The following is a 24156-nucleotide window of genomic DNA, read 5'->3' as shown; positions in this document are numbered from 1 at the left end:
TTCTAAAGAGCTAAAAAAGCTGGGTTCTTTCGATTTTTGAAAAAAAAGTGTTACATTTTTATGCTAAGTTGCAGTGATGGTAAAGTTTTTGGGAACAACATATATGTACTTCATAAGATTTGAAGAACAGGAAATGGACCAAAATTGTATCGATGGTCGCTGTTTAGTGAAAATTGATGCAGAAGCCAGTATTGAACGCATGATAACTGAACGTTTGAAAATATAAATTACTAATCAGTTGATAATTTTAATCATTGTCGATTATCGTTATTAAAAAAGATTTGTTGGAAAGTTTTGTTTATGATAGAAAACTGATTGAAACGAGAGAATTTCTCATATTGGAAAGTTAATGAATATGATAGCTATTTCATGACTCTTATATGAATATACAAGTCGAGGATATTTTTTGACGTGGGTAGACTTGACTAAGTATTTCTTATTGATTAAGGGATAACGTGTTATAAGCATTTAAAATACCATTCATTCGTTTGATACCTGTAGTATTCGAACTTACCCAACTTAACTAAATCATCTGTATCAAATTAGCGTTAGAAGATCAAAAATGATAGAGACCTTGACTTAACTTTAAAAGGCTAAACTTTTCCCTAGTTCAGTCTGTCTGAAAACTGACGATATTTGCTTTAAAATCCAAAAGGGTAATATTTATTACATAGGGAGCCGGATCCTATTCTCAGTACTTTTGATTCACTTCGTCTGTGGGGTTTTTTTGAAAGCTACAGCTATTTGGCCCCAATATGCGTCGTACTAAAACGCATCTTATTGCAAGGTTTCAGACAATTCGTCCAACAAAAAGCCCCCATGCCAAAGTGAATCATTGAAGTACCCAAGTAGCTCTGCACCCTAAAAAATATGTCTTGAGTGATTTTGAAAATTCGATCATTTTTGCACACTTGTGATAAGATGAATATCAAAATCTCAACTAAGTTTAGCGGTTATTTGAATCAGAAAAACAAATTACGACGATAAGTGCTTTAAAAAATCCAGTACTTATGAATTGATAGATTTCCATTAAGATTCATAAATATAAATTTTTTATGCGATCTTTGTAGGAATCCTAACGAAAATCGAGGCGATAAATAATACCACAGAAAACAGACATAACACTGGTCAGTAGGGTACGGCTTATTTTTCATAAGTTCTCAAAACCAAAAATTCGTGTGCTCTACTGAATTCAAATCACATCAAAAGATAAACCCCAAAATCGGAACAAAAAATATTAACATTTCTTGAAAACTTATTTATACAGACTCAAGTCAAAAAGTATACAAACTTACTTTATCGATCCTACGTGTTTCGCAGATTAAATTCTACACGCTTCGCTCTGAACCAACTTGATTTTTCACTTTTAGAACGTTTGATTTCCGGATTTACAAAACGACGAAAGTAAGATTTTCAACTTTCGCAAGCTAACCACTACTTTCGCCGCCCCGCAGTATGGAGAGACAAAGTGACTTAAACACGAATCAAAACAAAACACTACTTGAGTCGATTTTACACTGGTAGAAAAACGTCGCAAGTAACTGAATAAAACGGCTTATAATTTTGTCATAGAATTCTTGTGTGAAATAATAGGAACTCCATAGTTTTTGAACGCGAGCTCATTGTATGCAAAATTTAAGCAATGTACACGTCGAAAAAATGTCAAAAAGGTGTTTCATTTTAAAACGGTTTTAGAAGACAGGTTGTGATTCTTCTTAATTAATTTTCTCAAAACCTTATGAAAGATACTTATGTCGATTTGAAAAAGTAATCGAGATTTAGAGGTGGCGCAAGCGTGTTGAAGGTGAATTTCCAAGTTATAAAAAATGAACTGCAGTGAAGTAAACATAACTTTGTTATTTTTCAGCCGATTTTAAAACTTTTAGCACCAGTTTCTTAAATTTATGGAAACTTTGTAGAACATCTAAATTGTCTAAAATCAAAACTTGTCTTAGTTAAAAATACTTTTATCCAAATGTTTCCTCATTTTACTAAAAAAATCATTTTTGTTTGACCATAACTTCATTAAAACTCAATCGTTTTTTAATCTTTTTACATGTTTTTTTCAAACTGTACATACAACACATTTTTTTTTTTTTAAATAATTTTGACTTAGGTATTCAACAAAAACTACCCAAAAACATGATTTTTCAAAGAAAAAATAAAATTTCTTTGGATTATTTAAGTTTTTTTGCCGGAAATATCATTTTTTTATAAAACTTAAATATATAAAGCATCTTGCCTTAAATACGAGTCGAATAGTGCATATATTTTTTTAGCATATGCAAACATAATTTTGTTTCAAAATTATTTAAAAATTGTTGCAAAGTCTTTCCCAAAGGTTTAACAATTGAGAAAAATTAGTTTCAGCTTTAGAGACAATATTTAACTGCCAAAGATTTGACAATACTGGCATTTTTCGTTAAAAATCATGTTTTTGTGCAATTTTTGCTGAATAATTTGATCAAGACATTTTTTTTAGTGAAATTTGATATATGAAACGTTTGAAAACAATTAAATTAGCTTCAAAAGCATGTAAAAAGATTTGGAATCGGTTGAGTAATCATGAAGGTCTGGTCAAACAAAGTTGAAATTTTCAGTAAAATGAGGAAAAATTTGGAATAAAATACTTTTAACTAAAACTTGTTTTGATTTTAGACAAATTTGTTGTTCAAAGTTTTTACAAATTTAATTTTGAAGGTATTTATGCTAAAAGTTTTAAAATTGGTTGAAAAATAACAAAGTTATGTGTACTTCACTGGAGGTCATTTTTTATGACCTGAAAATTCAACTTCAAGACGCTTGCGCCACCTCTATATGTTAATATTTTTGGCTCAGATTTTGAGGTTTCTCTTTTAATGTGATTTGAATTCAGTAGAGCACACGAATTTTTAGTTTTGAGAACTTTTGAAAAATAAGCCGCACCCTACTGGTCAGCTGGATATGACTCATGCGTTAACCTTTACGTTACCGACCTCCGACAAGGTATTTTCAAATAGCTGCCATTTCGTCAATTTCTTTTCGATTTTTTGAAACCCCCCTCAGTTTACTTCAAAAAGGTTTCAGTTATTTGTCATAAATGGACAATTCTGTATTGGGAACCATGCCGGAGATATTCCGGGTTGTACTGGGGTCACGAGGCACGCTATGTCAAAACCAGCATATTATGCAAATCGAATGTACCTCGGATTTTTTTTCGCTAGAGTTCAGTAATTGGGTTATATTTTCATAATCGGAAGGTTTTAAAATATTCCATCGGTGAAATTTTGGATTTTTTACACTTTTTAGCTATTTTTTCATACACAGACAATGTAAATCAATGAAAATCACGTTTTCATACACATTTCATCACATACGAAACGTATGGAAAAAAATTCACCGATAGTATATTGTGTAACCTTCCGATTATGAAATTATAGACCAAATACTGAACTCTAGCGAAAAAAAATCCGAGGTGGGGGGATTAGGGGCATAATGAACACCCGGGGCGAAATGGACACCTCCTCAATCTCTGAAAATATGCATACTTCCTCAAAAGTCCATACACTACATAAAATCTGTATTGCATTTGAAATGTTTGACGTTAAAAAGTTTATGTTTTGCTTCAATAGTTCTTTGAAATTTGACTTTAAGTTTTTCTCTGCTTCAAATTAGCATATAAGCAAGGCGGTGAGCGAATCTAATTTTTAAGCAAACAAATCCAGAAAGGTTCTTTTTAGCTCTTATGATAGAGGGAGAGCCCTCTTATACATCGGAACGACTGACAGATATTTAATATTTTGGAATTATTAAATTTCATGCAAATATTCATTTTGCCCCGATACCTTTTTACTAGCTTGTTTTTTTTTTTTTTTGGACCTAATTTTCTATCTCACTTTTCTGGCATATGATATGATTTTTATTACCATGAACGAATGTACACGTCGTACTAATATTAAAATTAAAAACTAGTCAGAATTAATTAAAAAAAAAAAAAATCATTGTATGGTCTTTAAGGCTCAAGAATCCATCATTCAATCATCAGCAATCATCGAAAATTGAAAACCAGTTTTTTCGCTCAAATCAAAAGAAATTCTCATGAAAATCTATCATTGCATTACTGATAGCAAGGACAATGTAATGATAGATTTTTCTTGAACTTTGCTTCTATTTTAAGCAAAAAAACTGGTTTTGAAAATTTGTAAAACGATGATGGTTATTTTCCTCTTAAACAAGCATTTGTTTGATGTGTCCATTACGCCCCGAATTTCCCTATATTCGATTTGCATAATCTGCTGGTTTAGACATAGCGTGCAAAGGTGCCAAATTCGGGAAATGTGATTATTTTGTTTATTAATTTTAGTTACAACACTAAAGCATTTATGTAAAACGTACGATAACGATCGATTGTCATCATTTCAACATAATTTGAATAAGTGGACTGTTTCGAAGCATCGTAGCCGGTTCCGCCACAGCCAGTTTGGGGTCATTTCCGTTTCATGTCCAAAACATAGCGTGCGACATCTCAATCTTCATGAATTCGAGAGAACATGTCAATAAAAGAAGAAAAACCTCGGTACAAGCAGATGTGGCCACTCCAGATCTCCTGGCACAGGTTCAACGAGAGCCCCTTTGGGGACTTTTCCATTTTATGTCTAAAACATACAGTGCAACGTATCAATCTTCTAGAAGTAAAAGGAACATGTCAATAAAGGAAGAATAAACTAAATATCAATATATTTTGATTTGGCCACTCTAGAGCACCTGACACAGGTTCCGCCAGGGCCTCTTTGAGGAAATTTCCGTTTTTTGTCGGAAACATACCGTGCGACGTCTCAATCGTGAATTCGAGAGTACTTGTAAATAAAAGAAGAAAAAAACAGATGTGGCCACTCCAGATCTCCAGGCACAGGTTCCAAGAGGGCTTCTTTGGGGTCATCTCTGCTTTTTGTCCAAAACATACCATGCGACGTCTCAATCTGTGTGAATTGTAAAAAGAACATGTGAATAAAAGAAGAATCAACTTTTTAACATCTGATGTGGCCTCTTTATAGCTCCAAGTACAGGTTCCGCCAGGGCCTCCTTGGGGATATTTATGTTGCATATCCAAATCAAACCGTGTGACGTGTCAATATTCGTGAATTCGACAGAACATGCCAATAAATGAGGAATAGACCCTGTATTGCCACTCCTGAGCATCAAGCACAGGATCCAGGAAGGCCTATTTTATGACATTTCCGTCATTTGAAGGAAAAACATATGTCTACAACTGAAGAATGTTCTCGCTATCAACAGATTTGGCCACTCCAGAGCACAAGGAACAGGTTCCGCTGAAAACTATTTTGAAACTTTTCCGTTATATGAACAATACATGATGTACCACGGGTTAAGCATAATGCAAATTCTGAAAAGTATTCAAATATAACTTGGATAAAATGCTGATGTGGCTTCTCTTCACTGATGCAGTCTTAAGCAGGATCTTTCTGAACAGATGTTTTCCACGATTTTTGGAAAATCTTTCATGCAAATCTTTATGAATACGCCCGGAATGCACTGTACAACTAGTTAAAACTCAGCAGAAAGCTGAGAAGTATACTAACAAGGAATCCACCACAACTTTGTTTCGAACATCATCAGAAATCCAACAAGAATCCTAAAAAGGTTTAGGCTAGAATGTTATCAAGAAACTGGGAAGGGGAAGGGGGGAGTTGGCGTTATAGTCCAACATGAAATTTTTCATACAAAAAGCGTTACGGACGGGGGGAGGGGGTTCAAAAAATTTCAATTTTAGCGTTACGTAATAAATGGACGCTGCCTAATTACTCAAGGTTCTCAATAAATTTGTTAATACAAACTTAAAATGAATTCGCTATGAAACTCCACAAGAATACACCATAAAAACAGTCTTATCATTAATGGTATCCCTTTGGCTTACTGACCTTTGACATATTTACTGCCAATAATTGTTTTAACAGTATAATAAAGAGAACAATCTATTGCCCGTTTCAAAAAGAGTAAATTCGACCAAATTCGATTCCGTCAATTATTCATGAATGGAGGAATTCCACGTGCAACAGAATAAAAATTTTGCTTTGAATATGTTCATCAGAAATTACACAATAATCTAGCAAGCAATTATTTAATTTGGAACCCATTCGAGATATCATCTATTATCCACAAGGGGTTTTCCTACAGATTAGTGTTCGGTCCATCGATTGGTGGACCCCTCGTACGCCAGCTAGCTAAACAGTTTGCGAAAAAGTCCAGTTTTTGATAAATCATAGGCATTTCTTCAGGTGATATGTCTCATATTTCCCTTGGAACACATAGCAAACTTAGTGGAATCGTATAGAGGAAGGATATAGCTTTCATCTGAGACTAAAACTATTTCGGCGGTCATTTAGAATTTGGCCATTTTGAATTTTGTTAGAAAAACCGTTTTTTCACCATTAGCGCACCACCAGCGAAAAAACTAGGCTACAAAAACTAGGTGAGCAATGGTATTTACCCTATGAAATTAACGATTTTCTAAATCATGTTCTACGATTTCGACGTTTATGGCGAGAACAATCAATGAAAACATGATTTTTTGTAGAAACAAGAAAAAAGTTTAGTTTAGTTTAGTTTTAGCATAAACTAGCGATCAGTGATATAAAATTGGAATTTTAACGATGGGTGCCGATGGCGGCCTGGTTTTAGCGAGAATTGCGCAGTCATAATTATTTGGCGTGCTCCAGCTGCCACAGTGGTTCGATCTAGAACAAATGTCGGACAAAACCTCAAACTCTCCATAAAATAGCTGAAATTATATATTTGATGTATTTTATGCCATATTTAGGTATTATGAACTTTTATTTACAAATGTTTCTAGTTTTGGACTGATAATTAGAATATATAGGTTTGGACAATACTTTTGCAATTTTTTCAATCCTTCATACAAAATGGTCAACTTGGGCAGGCTTGTTCTCAATTATTTACTGACGGGTTTAAATGAAATTTTCCCAGCATGTCAGGCATAGCTTGAAATTAAACATATATTTTTGAATAATTTTTCCATGCCTAACTCCAATAGTAAAAACAACTTAACTTAAATGAAAGTTTTGACAAAAACTTGTGAATGATTTACCCACAAATATATAAGATATACACAAAAACTATCATTTTTTTTTTTAATATGCCAATTATCCAAATTTGTGAAAAAAATTCTCTAAGAACTCGTGTTTCGACAAATCACTCAAAAATATATGTTGAAATTCATGCGATGTCTGAAAAACTGTGAAAATTTCATGCAGAATTTATCCATATCTCAGGTCGAACCCTGTCTCAATGCAAGTATCATCCATTTCATCAGTTTCATGATTGTCATGTCTATAGCTTTAGTCTGTTTTCATACTTACTCTGGCAGCAAAAGCAAATCCACGTAGGGAATGATCTTTTTAATTTGTTAAATTTTATCTGGAGGCTGCTTTCGAAGGAATTCCGTTCGATCATGTAAATAAGACGAGCTAATTTATTTTATTTTATTTGGTGGATTCAGTAACAGTTCAAATTTTAATTCAAAGCACTTCAATACCATAATAACACCAAATGAAGGTGTGGACAATATTTAATTAGGGTATAATGCCAAAATATTGTATGTGTAGGGTCGCAGAGAGCCGTATCAGTGAAAGCGCAGCTATTCAGCAAGACCATGCTGAGAATCCTGGGTTTGAGGTCCACCGGTCGAGAATTTTTTCGTAAAGTAAATTTTCCCGACTTCCCAGGGCACAAAATATCATTGTACCTGGTACACGATATACACATGCAAAAATGGTCAATCGACAAAGAAAGTTCCCAGCTAATAACTGCGGAAATGCTCATAAGAAATATGAGCTGAAAAGCATACTTTGTCCTAGTTGGAACGTAACGCCAGAAAGAAGATGAAGAAAAATATAGGTGCGAGTTATTCGTTCCTTCTAGCAATGCCATTCATGGCTACTACAATTACAATGCACGTACTAGCGTATCACAGAATTGTTATTATTCAACAAGAATTGCACTCCGTAAACATTGAAACGCGTTGAAAGTGGTCAATGGCAAGTTTTCGCAAAATAATTTGTACTCTACTTGAAAGCTCTTATTTTTAGCTTTCGAATGAGCTTATTCTCATCGCGGGCATTCTCGGGCTACTAATGTCTTAGGGTACTTTTGTAGAAAATAATATGTTTTTTGAAGATTTTTTTGCCTTAATTTACTTTGTATAAATTCAATGAAACATTTTATTCAACTCAGGTGTACTTTATGTAACTACAAACAACTTCTCTGAAGATACCATGGCGGTTTGAGCTCTCTTTAAATTCATAAATAGCAGGTGAATAATGGATCGCATTTATACATTTTCTCGAAAAATCATGTCCATGGTCCACTCAAAGAGTTGTATAAAATTCAAAATTCAATGAATCTGCCTAAACATTTTGATTTAAACCACCAATATGATAAAGAAGTCGGGAAAAATATTACCGTTCGGAGAAATCAAATGATTTTTGAGGTTTTGTCCGCCTTCGAACCATAGTGAGCTGGAGCGAGCGATGGGACCGGAAACACACTTGTTTGACATGCAACGAGTAATATCGGGAGTCCGGTTAGGTGTGATTATATAATGGACCGCATCACCATTATCACGACCTTTTCCCATTAACCCAATGTCCTTTCCAAGACAACTGTGGAGATGCAGAGGTATATTCTGTCTTTGAACTATTAATTCGTGCTTTATGAGAATGGTTCGCGAATCGCAAGCCGAATCGCAATTTTTTAAGCTTGAAACTTAATAAGCCAGTTTATTCGCCTCAAATCAAATTGTATTGCTCTGAAGTGGCCAAATCAGTTGATAATGAGTTGATTCTCCGTTTATAGACAAGTTCCCTCGAATTCATGAAGATTGAATCGTCGCACGGTATGTTTCTGACAAAAAGCGGAAATGTCGTCAAAAAGGCCTTGGAACCTGTGTCAGGTGTTCTGGAGTGGCCAAATCTATGGATATTTAGTTTATTATTCCTTTATTGACATGTTTTTTCGAATTCCAGACCCAAAAAATTATCGTGGTCGATAGTGTCTCACAAAAATCGACCAATTTATAGCAGTTTTTCACTAAAAAGTGTTGTTCCATATGCTTTATATGGATTTTTATTAAGAGTGCTTTTGTCTATACTTCAACTCATTGGACCATTTTCGGATTGAATAAGATGGATGACATATTTTCAGACATGTGTTTTATTGAAGATGTGCAAGTGAACTCATTATAAGAAGTCAACAGTGTGAAAAATTTTCATCAACGACTCACGTATAATGCTTTAAGTAACATTGGGATACGGGAATACTCCACAACTACATAAGTTCATTTGATATACTTTACAAAATAGGCACAAGATAATCAAAATTTCATAAATAGATGGTGTGAATGAATAAATAATTGGCCTATTACTTAAAATAAAATTTCACGGTATTACTGAGTTGCGGCTTTTTGAAACTAGAAGATTTACACAAATACAATATGTTACAAAAACACACTGCATTTTATAACTATTATGAAATTCCTCAAAATTATTATTTATTAATATAAACCGCTTGAAAATGGTGCACCAAAAAACTAATAAGATTTGTTTTTCTTCTTATTTCTTACAGTTATTATGAAACGGAAAACCCTAGTTTGTCAATTTGCATCTCCATTAGACGTAGACGTACACAATACGCCTCAGGTAACATTCCTTATATTTCAAGAAATATTTGTATTGTGTATAGTATGTATTGATTTTCTTTTGTTTATTACAAACAGGCAATTTTACTCGAAGGAAAATATTGGAAGCGGAAGTGCAACGTTATTAAGGCTGAGTACAAAAAATGGCGCCGGTTCTACGTAAACAAAGCGCTTGGTGCTAACAACATTATAGATACGGTAAGTGCCTAATACTTATAATCTTGCGATGTTTTCTGTGCATTTTTTCATAATTTTTACCCTTTATCATAAAATAAAAATGAACTGCACTCTGCCCCTCTATGCAATCAGTGCCATACAGATTTTCACTTTTTTTGAACCGTGTATTTGAATATACTTTAATATCCGCAATATTCATTACCAAATATCGAATTGTTTTCTAATCAGAATCACAGAAATAAGAATTAAAACATATTCTGATCCATTTCAATGTAGTCTCATCTCTGGTGCATAACTTGTTGATGTTACATTCCATCAGCCATCCGTAACGTTTCCATTTTTAGCATCTTGCGTCAGATCGTTTTCCAGTTGTTTAAACTGTATCAGTATCACGAGATACGTGATGATGGAGCTAAATACCTGTCAAAAGATTACGGAAAAAGTGTATGAGTTCATCTCTGTATTTTTTTCCGCAAAATTTACCGGTCTAGATTGCCTTACCGTATAAATCACACTGTTATCGATGTCGAAGAATCCGTAGGCGGAAAACTTTTTCTTTTGGTGTAAGTTTTTCAGCAGAAACTTGTTGATCTGCTTGGTAATTTTGGTGTTCTTCATGCTGTAGTCATCGAAATGCCGTGTACAAAGAGCCGTTTCGTTTGCCTGTTGAGGAAAATGGGAAGAATGTGATTGTAAAATTATTTAACAACTACCGAAAAGCTAAACATTACATATAATTTGCAATTGGATTAGATGGACAAATTGATGTGAAGATTTGCGAAAAAGTTACACGTCTTCTCAGTGAGAATCGAACTCACGACTCCCCGATCTCTAGTTGGGGCGCGTTAACCACTACGCCATGAGAGGACTCATGAACGCAGAAGTTAACCTGAATTCGATTTCAGCTCAATAATCACGTGGTCCTCTTTCGCAAAGTGCACCTCTTTCGGAAGAATTAGATGCCCATCCAAACACAACGCTTTCTATATATATCCAATGCCTAGCCCGAGAGCAGTGTGCTATTCCTATATCTAAAAAACAATGCGCTCTCGGGCTAGGCATTGGATATATATAGAAAGCGTTGTGTTTGGATGGGCATCTAATTCTTCCGAAAGAGGTGCACTTTGCGAAAGAGGACCACGTGATTATTGAGCTGAAATCGAATTCAGGTTAACTTCTGCGTTCATAAGTCCTCTCATGGCGTAGTGGTTAACGCGCCCCAACTAGAGATCGGGGAGTCGTGAGTTCGATTCTCACTGAGAAGACGTGTAACTTTTTCGCAAATCTTCACATCAATTTGTCCATCTAATCCAATTGCAAATTATATGTAATGTTTAGCTTTTCGGTAGTTGTTAAACTTCCACTCGGCTGGTTGGCCGTAAACCACGATTCATAATTAAAACAAGTAAAATTATTTAGTTTTTACAAGATTTGTTGTAGATATTGTAGAGTACACGCTGTTTTATCATGGAGCGAAAAGAAAAATTGTTTAATGTTTATTTTTTTCGTTCATACTATAAATTAAATTTTGTGCATATAATAGTTGTTGTTCTTCACCGAATTGTTTGCAATTTCGTAAAAACAACTTAAGGATATCAGCAATGATATGCGAGGTGCGTTCACCATACTTTATTTTTTTTATAAATTGTTGTGTAATGAACGCACCTCAAAACATTTGAATCATTGCGCAATTGAGATTAGTTGTGTCATGAATTCATAGACAGTTCAACGACGGAGCAGAAAAGTAGACCGTTTTCTGACTATGGCTTTTCGTTTGAAAACCAAAACTAACTGAAAGCTCTACTCCAATTACTGCAAAATTACCTCTGCAAATGTCGTTCCAATTAACCACATTGTTCCGGAAAATTTCACTGCTACCGATAATACCCACCAAATAGATAAAAATACGTACGGAATATTTTTAGCATTATTTGATTGGTACCCATCATAAACTACATACAAATTTGCCGTACACTCGGTGAAACTCCACATCATCCATATTGTCAGTGGTGCCATCAGTGCTCGCGTAATCATTCCATCCAACGACAAGATTTCGAAATGTAGCTTTATCAACCGCACTAGTTCGTTTTCTTGACTAGTTTGCCAAATTAGCGAGTTTAACCTTCTAGATTTTCTTCTAAATATCACTATGATGCAGTTGAAGAGAATCACATACACGTCTATCCTCATGCATATCAGAGAAAATAATACGTTCATAACCATGGAAGGCCATTTTCACAAATCTCCGATAGCCAAGATTAGCCATCCAAGATTATTACTAATATGATAACCTAAAGCGAGCAACAGAGTCACTACTATCTCGCGCTTTAACAGTATAATATTCAACAATTGTTCATGTTGAATTCGATGCAACTGATTCAGCAACCGCACTAGTTCATTCGATCTAAAATAATTATTGACCGTCATGACATAGACCATTACGAACATCAATTGCACACTTATGACCATTATCACTTCAATAACCAATCCGGTGAAATCCGAGTCGAACGATGTATTTTCGACACCCATGATATAGAGAATATGGTATACTACAAACCAGCTCAGGTTTACAGCGATTATCGTTAGTTTTCTTTTAGAACTCTTATAACAACGCAGGTTTTTATCAAATTCAACCGAAGTAAAAGCATTTAAATTAGTCCAGAACAAAATCATTCCAAGCTGATCTTCATTGCTCATTTTTCTGCTATAGACTATCAGGACTCGCTTACGATACTCGGTCACAGTAGTAGTTATGTTTGAGATATGATGCACGTATGAAGCAATATTGGGATGGTGAAATTCAATTACTTAACCTTCGTATAACTCATCTATCAGCTAATGATTAAATGGTAATCAAACAACTGACCGCGGAACACGGTGACAGCTGATTGTTGGTTGGCATTTAATTAATTCATGAACTGGATACGATGTACTAGAGTTCTACCAAAAAAAAACATACGAACCAAGGTGGGTACAATGTACTTTACATCTAGAGTATTAAATTCAATAAAGTGAAACCACCTTGATACGAACACAGTTGTCACGGTTTTATCTATTCATACAGCTGGCAATTTATGGAGGCTTGCCTTTCAATTCAACCATCCAACATACTGCCAAACATGCATAGTAAATCAAAGATGTGAAGGTTTCTTATAGAGTAATTTGCAAGTAGAACTAGAATTCGTAATCCGATATTCACTTTATCTGTTATATCTGTTCACAACAGATTAGGGTAGTATCAGCTTGCAGGTGCTGACATTTGTTTCACTAAATCGAGAATAAAAACTATAGCTTCGATGATCTTCAAAGGAAAATCTGTAATTTATTATTTCACCGTGATTGAAGGATGAAAAATTCCCAAAACAAACTATTAAAGATTTTGACCCAAGTTTGTTCAGCAAAATTTTAGCCTAAATGTTGAAATTTCACTGTTTTTGTTTTTCAACTGTTATAGTTTTTCTGTAAACATTGATCATTCCACTAATGTCGAACTTTGGTTCACCATACTCTACACTTACCCAAACCGATTACCCATCATCACTGTTTGCTGTTGATATTGGTTCGGTTAGGTCAAGGCTTTCCAGAGTTATTGCACACTCCCAAAAAATCATGTGATTTGCGTGGATGAACATAAAAGAAGCAAGCCGAATGACGTAAATTTGTGTCAAAATTCAAATACGTTACTGTCTGATTCGAGGAATGTCGATCACATTGTCTTCGTTTTCATGTCCTTTAAGGTGAAGATAAATTGAAACCACAGCTCAAACTTTCAAGAGCACAAATCTGGAAAACCAAACAACTCTCTGCGTTGAAAACTTGAACGATTGTGAACCACCAGCAAGCGACCAATCGATCAAATTTTCAGGTTGACCGGTTGTCTGGTTCTCTAGATTTGTTTGGCTTCGATGCATCTTCACCCTACCATGTTAAATTACATTTTTTGTTTGATACATCTTCAGGAACATGTCATGGGCGGCATGATATCACATCACATTAAATAGCATACAGTTCTTTTTATATACGATTTATGGACAAATTTCTGACCATAGACATCATTGGTGACAACCGGTAGTGACTCGGAACGATTTCCAGGTGCCCCGTCAAATGTGTCCAAATATGAAAATGAACAAAAGGATGACAATTCCGTCATGGGACACATCATATCGCATTTAGATATAATTATTGTGTATGTTTTGCCAACTGGACTGCAAACTATGTTTTTATATGAACAAATTAAAGTGCGGAAATATCGAGTCATGGAACAGAAATGCTATGGAAAGCTGAATGAAGAGACCATCGTAGTAACCATGCAATTTTGTATTTAATATGGTTCCATGAGTCGATATCGATTCATGGCACATCGACGCATGGAGGTTCGACTGTAGATATTAATGAACACTACTATGGTTTCAAGTTCGAAGCATAATTTTGAATTTTCCCTGAAAGTTAGATCTTCATAACTCGACAAAACAGTGCAACTTTGGTTCAAAGAACCTTCAAGGTAGCCATGAAAACCAACTTTTACTATGGTTCTATAACTAGTTATTAACCTTTACGTTACCGGCCTCCGACAAGACATTTTGAAACAGCTGCCATTTCGTCAATTTCCATTCGATTTTTTTGAAACTACCCTCAGTTTACTTTAAAAAGGTTTAAGTTAATTGTCATAAATGGACAATTCTGTATTCGGAACCATGCCGGAGATATTCCGGGTTGTACTGGGGTCACGAGGTTGCCAAATTCGGGAAATGTGATTATTTTTTTATTTATTTCAGCAACAACACTGAAGTTTTTATGTAAAACGTGAAATAATGGTCGATTGTCATCATTTCAACATAATTTGAATAAGTGGACCGTTCAAGGCTGGTAGCGAGTCACTTTTTAGTGACTTGGTCACTTTTTTGAGGCCAGTCACTTTAAAGTCTCTTTTTTGAAGCCATTTCAACTAAAGTCACTTTTTTCGTCAATAAGTCACTTTTTTCAACTATTTTGAGCTAATTTTTCGGGAGAAAATTTTGAATCGGCCTTCTTAATTTAGGCTAAGTTTTAAGTTAGCAGGGTGTCTTCTACCTAAAAAGTCCTGGAAAACCTGGAATTATCAGGGAATTTTATTCAACCTGGAAAAAAAACCTGGAATTATCAGAGGATTTCGGCTATACGCAGGAAAAAAAAAACCTAGAACCAGTAATTATTATGACAGAATATGTCCTTTTTGTAACACAACATTTCTTCAAAAAATTTCGGCTGCGCCGAAAACTCAGTCAATTCACTTTAAATTATTTTTAATATTCCGAATAACTTGCTTAGGATTGCTAAAATGAGAAAGGCAAATAAGATTCCCGGTTCTAGTTGGGTATCTTTCACGAGCATATGAAACAAATAGTATTTGTAGGAAAAGATTAAAGCTAGTAAAAATAGTATATTTTCAGGTAAGCAGATCTTTTTTAAAGGCTGGGATACTATTTCAATGCATATCTCTAAAATGTGCTTATTTTTAGTTAAGGTCTCTAAAGACATTATAATCAATATGGTATCTAAAGTCATTTTTTTGCCATAACCCTCTCTTTCCCATGGTAGCTCCAGAGCTCAATTAGTTTTTGACGAACTTGAGGCAAACCGAACCAGAGGAATATTATGCATTAGTTTCTACAGTCAACTCTCCATAACTCGATATTGAAGGGGTCATCGAGTAAGGGTGGTATCGAATTATGGAACACAAAACCAGTGCAAATGTGATCTGAGAGACCATCGCAATAGCCATGAAAACCAACTTTTACTGTGGTTCTCTAACTCGATATCGAGATACGAAATATCGAGTAAGGGGAGTTAACAGATAATCTAGATAGATTCTATACTTATCAATTTAATCCAAAAGTCAATCAGTTTACTATTGTAAAACAACCAACAAATTTTAAACTGATTTTGAGAAAAGTAGACCCTTTAAAATGTTATTTTTTGAATTACCTTTCATAAAAACGCTTTTTCATAAAGAAACTGTCTATTAAAGTCGTCGGAAATAGATGGTTAATCTGCTTGCAATGAATTCTGGTGCAACATTCTAGAGGCTCCAGAGAAACCTTCAGAGACTATTACGTAACTACTTATTCAGAGATTCCTTCTGGAATACTTTCAAGAACTCCACCAGGAATGCCAACAGCAATTTTGCAATTGAAGCTCAGAGGAATTTCTTCTCAATTTTATACTAAAAATTTTAGAGCATTCCCACGCTACTACCTACAGTAATTTTCACAGAGATTACTCTGAAGAAAAAATCTCAGTATTTCCTCCAGATCACTGATTCTTTCACAGATTTCTTCAATCGCTACTTCTAGGAACCTTCCCGCATGCCCTACAGAAGTTTTTACCCAAAGGTTTATTATAGAGTTTTCGAAAAAATCGACATTTTTACAAGAAACCCTACAATAATTTCTACGCATTTTTTATTTAACCCAGGCCTTTTTATAAGGATTCTCTCAAAAATTCATCCATAATTACTCTCCAGAATTTCTCAAAACTTACTTAAGGTATTATTGGATAAAATCTTTTCCAAGAATTGCTCGATGAATTGTATCTGGGATTTCTCATTAGATTACTCTAGAAATTTGTCCAGCATTTCTTCAAAATATTATTACTGTGGCTCAAACACTTCACTGATATTTTTTTTTTCAAATACAAGACCTGCTTAGATTCTTTAAAATTTCATTAAAGGTTCCACACTGGTTAATACTACAGCAATTATTATAGTTATTGCTCCGACCATTACAAATTTATCAAGAAATATATTCATCAAGAATTCGAGAGATCTTTCAGTTATCCTTGTAGGTATTCATCATTATAACTCACACAAGTTTCATCAGAAATTACACTAGGATTTTTTTAGAAATTACTCGTAAATTTTTCAAAATTTCTCACAAAAAAATATGATTTTTTTTTAATTTTATTTTTTTTTCGTTCGTGTTTTTTCTTAAAAAAAACAGATTGAATACATGAAGGTATATAATTTACGGCAAAACGAAAAGTTACTTGTCGTAATTTTACGAGGAAGTCTTAGAATGTGAATACCTTCCATTAAACTTACTGATGGAATATTTCTTCCTTAGTCGGCGTTTTAAGGACGCGATTTAAGCAATATTCCAATCAAATTCGATCCTCTGTCATCATTTTTTTATTTGAAATATCGATTAATGCATAAAAATATTGACCTTATTAGGTAGTCTTCTACTGGAGTTTACATGGAAATGTGAAATGACAAAAATATTAATTTAACAAGTGTTCCAAATTCTCATGAAAATTTACAATATAAAATTCTATGGTAATATAAAAGACACAACATTTTGAAAATATTGAAAATCTACTAAAAAGGATTATTTACGTAAATATAAAAGAACCTGTTTAAAAAATTCTGGGCGATATCTTATAAATTTGGAAGCACAATAAAAATGTCCAAATATGGTACTCAACTAGACCTACTACCTGCAGAAGATCATATGGAATATTCCCTATCATTGTTGTTATTGATCGTAAAACAGTATACTAGAATTGAAACCAAATTGATTACGGCTTGCTTTTCAAGTCACTTTTAGTCACTTTTTCGAGAATAGAAAGTCACTTTTTAGTCACCTATTTCTCAAATTTGGTCACTAAAATAACTTTTATCGGTACCAATTCTTGCTACCAGCCCTGACCGTTCCGGAACATCGTAGCCGGTTCCGCCAGGGCCATTTTGGGGACATTTCCGTTTCATGTCCAAAACATATCGTGCGACGTCTCAATCTTCATGTATTCGAGCGAACATGTCATTAAAGGAAGAATAAACTAAATATCAATAGATTTGGCCACTCCAGAGCACCTGACACAGGTTCCGCCAGGGCCTCTTTGAGGACATTTACGTTTTTTGTCGGAAACATACCGTTCGACGTCTCAATCTTCGTGAATTCGGGAGAACATGTCAATAAAAGGAGGAAAACCTCGGTACAAAGAGATGTGGCCAGATCTCTTGGCACAGGTTCCACGAGGGCTTCTTGGAGTGTTTTAAGTTTTATGTCCAAAAACATACCGTGCGACGTCTCAATCTTCATGAATTCTGGAGAACTTGTCAATACATAAAAAATAAAAACGGTATTGGAAGATTTGGCCACATAAGAGCTTCTGGCACAGGTTCCACGAGGACCTCTTCGAGGAAATTTCTGCTTTTTGTCGAAAACATAACGTGCGACGTCTCAATCTTTGGGAATTGGAATGTACATGTCAATAGAAAAAGAATCAACTTATTATCAACTGATGTGGCCTCTCCATAGCTCCAAGCACAGGTTCCGCAAGGGCATCCATGGGGACATTTCTGTTTTATATCCAAAAATGACATGACATGTAAATTTTCGTGAATTCGAAAGAACATGTCACTTAATAAAGTATGAACTAGGTATCAACTAATTAGGTTATTCCTAAGCACCTGGTACTGGTTCCGCCAAGGCATTTAGGGGTCAGTTCAGTTTCATGTCCAAAACCTATTGTGAAACGTTTTGGATATAAAACAGAAATGGTATATTTCCAACAAAAAACGGAAATGTCCCCAAAGAGGCCCTGGCGGAACCTGTGTCAGGTGCTCTGGAGTGGCCACATCTATGAGACGTCGCACGATATGTTTTGGACATGAAACGGAAATGTCCCCAAACTGGTCCTGGCGGAACCGGCTACGATGTTCCGGAACGGTCCACTTATTCAAATTATGTTGAAATGATGACAATCGATCACTATCTCACGTTTTACATAAAACTTTAGTGTTGTAGTTGAAATAAATAAAAATAATAATCACATTTCCCGAATTTAGCACCCTCGTGACCCCAGTACAACGCGGAATATCTCCGGCATGGTTCCGAATACAGAATTGTCCATTTATGACAAATAACTGAAACCTTTTTAAAATAAACTGAGGGTAGTTTTAAAAAAATCTAATGGAAATTGACGAAATGGCAGCTGTTTCAAAATGGCTTGTCGGAAGCCGGTAACGTAAAGGTTAATATAAGGAAAGTTGGGTTATACAAAATTGACTGTATTTGCTTCAAATTTAATACCTTGTAAACAAGCCCTGTGAACCGTCAACAAATTGAGGTTAAAAATAGAGATGCAATCCCCCACCAAATTAAATTTACATGAGTGCTCTACTTTTTCTGTAATGGTATCTGAGGTCCTATGCACCTTCGGGGCAAAACGACTTTTGAAGGTATCTATGAATTTTTTTGGTTTTGTCAAATCTTTTTTTTTTTTTTTTGGAACCCGTTGCAGTTCCTGATGAATAATCGTTCCCAATTACTTCACAAATAGCCTAATAGCCTAATAATAATACTACGCTGCATAGTGGCGCATGCCCGCAGGCTATGTCTGAATCAGATGATTATACAAATCGAAAGTACATCGGGTTTTTTTTCTCGCTAGAGATCAGAATTTGGTCTATATTTTCATAATCGGAAAGATTCGACATATTTTATCGATGATTTTTTTTCCGTACATTTTGTATGGACTAAAATGCGTCGAAAAACGTGATTTTCATGGGTTTTTGCATGATAAATAACACTGCGGAACACGTTTTTGTCTCAAGTACCAAAATACACACACACACAAGTACCAAAATACCACTATTTACTCAATTAGGGGTTGCTGAATCCATTGCCGTTTTCAAAAATATCATAGCACGTCTAGTTTTTAAGATAATGATAGTTGAAAATGCTAAATTTGACGATTTCAGCCAACTTGCATACAAGTTTCCGAACTTGTATGGTAATTTATTTGCTTAATTTGTCACAAAATTCAAACTTCATGAGTTAAACACTACTTTCCGCTGGTAAAATGATATTTTTTGGTGGTTCTGAAAAGTATTGTCGTATGCCATATAAGAGAAACGAGGAATTTTATATGGAGACTGCTAGCATGTTGAAAAAATCTATTTAAACTAAATTAAATGGTAAAATTTACAACCAAATTATGTCTAAATTTAAAGTTCAAATCCTATTTTGCATGATTGGTGGATTAAATCACAAAAAAGTTTGATAAAGTATACTTTAAATTTCATGTAAACAGTAATGAAACTTGTGTTTTATACAACTTTGGCGACCTGTAGCTGAAAATTGTGACGCTGGAACATTTCTTAGAACGGCATCAAATTCAGGGACCCAAAATTTACTAGAGACACATAATTTGATCCTTGTGACACGTAAAAAGGTAATTTTTGTTATGCTGTGTAACTAAAAAGTGGAAAAAATATAAATTTCACCGATAGAATATTTTAAAACCTTCCAATTATGAAAATATAAACCAAAAACTGAACTTTAGCGAAAAAAAACCTGATGTACATTTGATTTATTATAATCATCTAGTTCAGACATAGAGTGGGCCTAACAAAACCTCAAAATTTTATGTTCTCAAAATCACTTGGAAATATGTTCATAGGGTTCTGTACTACTGAGTGACGATTTCCCAAAATTAGAGACTGATCAGTCTTTTTTGCACTGCTTTAAATTCATCAACTATAGTTTACCTATCAAATTTCAAACAGCTGTATCTCAGCGAAATCATAACCGATTTGAGCTCAATAGGCTTAATTAGAAAACACAGTCTTAAGCCTTTGATTTGATGACAGCTAAATAGCTGTCGTTAGTAATTTTTACAATGATAGGTTGTCACTTATAACAAAAAAAAATTTTTTTTAATCTTTCTTCATAATTTTGGCTGATTTTCGAAACTCCGTTCGTTTTGTGTAAAGTGTTTCGTGAAACTGAGTCGCTCTTGCCCCTTTTTGCCCCTAGTGGTGATAGTTTCATTTTCATATTTTATTATGATTCACCTATTTCATCATCCATATCTGCATTCTTTTTCAAAACTCATTATAATTCAACTGAAATTCATTGAAACGTTTTTAATTTGTATCTCTAGTTTAGTTTAATGTATTTTTTTTTTGCATAACAACCAAATTTTATGTAATACTAGCCCTTTTATTCGATTGGATGTGAAAACTTAATAATGGGCAAATTTCACTAGAAAATTTAATATTCATATTGACGATTATTTTCAACGGGGTGATATAGGATACCGTGCGGGATCGAAATCCGTACACCTAAAAAAAGAATCAAAATCCGATTCAAAATCCGTCCACTTTATGCAAAACGTCTATTTGTATGAAATATAAGGATTTTAAGCACGTACGGATTTCGGTCCCCCACTGTATCGAAGAAAATTGATAGGTTATTATTTTCAACCGATTTGGGACGCATTTGAAGCTTTGTCCGACCTTTGTATGAAGGCGCGCCACTGTGCGCTGGCCTAAGTAAGTTCGATCAAATATCAAACACGGCTGCTTCGACTGGCAAATAAAACTGTCCTTTTTTTTGCATTTCGATTTGTCGATTATTACAGAGAAACCGAAATTTCAGTTTTTTCATTTGGTCGAATTTTATTGTGGTCTTAAGTGCAACTTGTACCTTTTTTGCTTTTTTTATCTTTGGCATTACGTCCTCACTAGGTCAGAGCTTACTTCTCAGCTTAGTATTTAATGAGTACTTCCACAGTTGAAAGCTCTCTTTGCCAAAGTTGTCATTTTTGCATGCGCATATCGTGTAACAGACACGATGATAATATATGCCCAGGGAGCACAGAACCGACAGTGAATCAAACCCAAACACCTTCAGTATGGCTTTGCTTGGTAGCCGCGGATTTTACCACTAGGCTACACTCTTAAAAATAATGAAAATTACTCTGGACGTAATTCTGGTTATGACTGAATGACACATGATGTAAGTGATGGAACGACACAAAAACGTGTCCTTGAAGATGTATTGAACAAAAAATGTAATTTTACATGTTAAAGGACACGAAAATGATGGAACTGTGATCGACGTTTCCCGAATCAGACACTAATGTATTTGAAATTGGACACAAACTCACGTCATTCGGCTCGCTTCTTTTATGTGCATCCCAAAAGACGTAAATCACATTATTTTTTGGTACTGTGTAGGTGTTGAGCCTAGGAAGCAGAATCTGGGAATTATAGTAGAAATTATAATATTCTTTAAAACATACCCTACATAACCTTTAATCCCCATCTTGTTTATGTACACTGTACCGGAGCCTATTCATGTCAAATATTGTAAAGAAAAAAAAACAATTACCTCTTCATGCGTAGCCCCGATCTGCAACATGGTTACGGATAGTTTTGCCAGAATTGAAACTATCACCAAAAGAGATCCAACTGCTTCTGTCGTGGCTTCATGCTTAGTTTCCTTATATATCATATAGTCACATGCTATGTACAATTGTAAAGTACACTCCATAAATGTCCACAAAATCCACATCAGTATCGGCGCCATCAATGCTCGCGTTATCAGCCTATTTAATGACAGAATTTGAAAGTATGTCCTGAATAACATCGATACTTCTTTTTCTGAACAGGATTTTTGAATCTGCGATTTGAGCTCCCTGAATTTTCCTTGCACAACCATCATGATTTTGATAAACAAAATTAAATACATGTCCGACCAGACAGTGATTACGCTGAATCCAACAATGAGTATGATTGCAATCCAATTTTGAGTAGCGCCAGTTATCCATAGCTGCCAACAAAATGCAAACACGAAATCAGCCAGGAAAGTGAAAACAAGAGCAAAAATCGTTTTCCAATTTTCACCTCTTGTGATCTGCGATTGTCTATGTAAAATTCCATGTAAACAGTTAAATAAACACACGAGATCGTCCGACCGAAAGTAGTTATTGATGAGCATTGTGTAGAATGTCAGAAATGTGGCTTGGACGTCAATTTGTACAATTATTTGGTATATTAGTTCGCGAAAATCATTCAAAATTGCATCGCTGCCTCTTATACAGTAAGCCACGTTGTAAGCAATGAGCCAAAGCATATGCGTAATAATGATTGGTAACATTTGGCACTTTCATAACTGTGAAGCTTTTTGTTGAACTTCACAGAGGTGAAACCACAAAAGTTGGTTAGAAGTAAAATTACGTTCATGTGTTCTACACAAGGCATAGTCTTCATGCAAACTAACTCACGGAGCACTGGAAATGCAAACAAATTTCCAATCAATCATCCTACACATATCGGAACAGTTTGTTGTTGTGATACATGTCGCACCATCTATTGCTATCGGCAAATGAAACAGACAATATTGATGTAACAAAAGCAATAAATAGAAAACAATATTCGCTTATTAATGGAAGATCCGTCGAACTTTGTGCAGTCATAATGGAATTTAGTTTGGCTGATATTTTTTCTTATAAACATAGACACATCAGTTTAAAAAAAGTGGACCAAACCTATTCCACTCATAAATTAACAGAGCATGTTAATGATACATTACGCTTTAACTTTATACATTGTGTAATAAGTATAGAAAGTAATAATAAAATACTAAAATAAATAACATCAAACTTATTTATGAAAACATGATTTGAAAATGGTAATTAAAATTGTGGAATCTATAATAATTTTTCATTATTTTATGAAAACCAAACCATATCCCTCAAACGTAATTCTTCTCGATTTGAGTTTTTGCATTTGAAAAGTTTGAATTTGAAATTAATCATAATACATTTGAAATTATTCATAATGATTGGGAAAAATATAACGATAATGCGCATCTATTTTTACATGAAATAGCTGTAATTATTGTAACTGTAACTTGAACGACGACGTGATTTTTGTTGGTAATATTTTTGGCAGTCAACAGAGTCCAGAAATGCAACGTAACTTACCTGTTTACTGGTGTTACCCGCAAGAACCATAGTAGAAACCAACATCAATATCATTGGCCAAAGCCACACAGCGTACGAAATTACGTCCATCACACTTCTTTCATCACCATTGGAACTGGATATTATATGATAGATTTGAAACGATTGTGCTGTACTTTCGTAGAACACCAACATTATACTAAACATTATCGGCATCGAGTGTACCTTCACCAGCAGTGCCATGATCGATAGTAATTCGAAATATATCTCAGTTTGAACGCTAATATCTTTTCTCAGGGTAATTGCCCTCTTTGTACATTTAGTAACAAAAATCAACTCAGTACGCAACACCGCCATATAAGCATTAAACTGTATCAAATAGTTAAAAGAAACAATAGCGATTATCGCAAATATAACAGAAACTGTAATGTCTGTCCAATCACTTTCATCGTAGGATGGTATTATTTGGTACGCTAATGAAAATAATAGGTTATACAGGAAGTTAAGACTAATACAACCATTCATCATTCGTC

At 34.5% G+C, this 24156-nt stretch overlaps 2 protein-coding genes across 9 annotated transcripts in view; one reads left to right on the top strand and one right to left on the bottom strand.

Moving 5' to 3' along the window:
- The window catches only part of LOC5568981 (carbohydrate-responsive element-binding protein), a 184121-nt gene that overhangs the window by 101283 nt on the left and 58682 nt on the right, over positions 1-24156 (top strand). For all 8 annotated transcript variants that reach the window (XM_021845703.1, XM_021845701.1, XM_021845702.1 and 5 more), the window contains 2 exons: positions 9640-9713; positions 9791-9910. In XM_021845703.1, the coding sequence (XP_021701395.1) occupies positions 9640-9713; positions 9791-9910 (194 nt within the window). The remainder of the gene's footprint in view (positions 1-9639; positions 9714-9790; positions 9911-24156) is intronic.
- LOC23687743 (gustatory receptor 68a) overlaps positions 9963-24156 on the bottom strand; it is a 35466-nt gene continuing 21272 nt past the window's right edge. Inside the window, exons 2-3 of the mRNA XM_021845707.1 lie at positions 10391-10552; positions 9963-10309 (exon numbers count right to left, since the gene is read on the bottom strand). Of these exons, the coding sequence (XP_021701399.1) occupies positions 10205-10309; positions 10391-10552 (267 nt within the window). The 3' untranslated portion in view covers positions 9963-10204. The remainder of the gene's footprint in view (positions 10310-10390; positions 10553-24156) is intronic.

Source organism: Aedes aegypti, chromosome 2, assembly GCF_002204515.2.
Source record: "Aedes aegypti strain LVP_AGWG chromosome 2, AaegL5.0 Primary Assembly, whole genome shotgun sequence".
In the NCBI taxonomy this organism is placed as follows: Eukaryota; Metazoa; Arthropoda; class Insecta; order Diptera; family Culicidae; genus Aedes; species Aedes aegypti.
The sequence above is the reverse complement of the archived record's forward strand: the minus strand, read 5'-3'. Positions and strand labels throughout refer to the sequence as shown.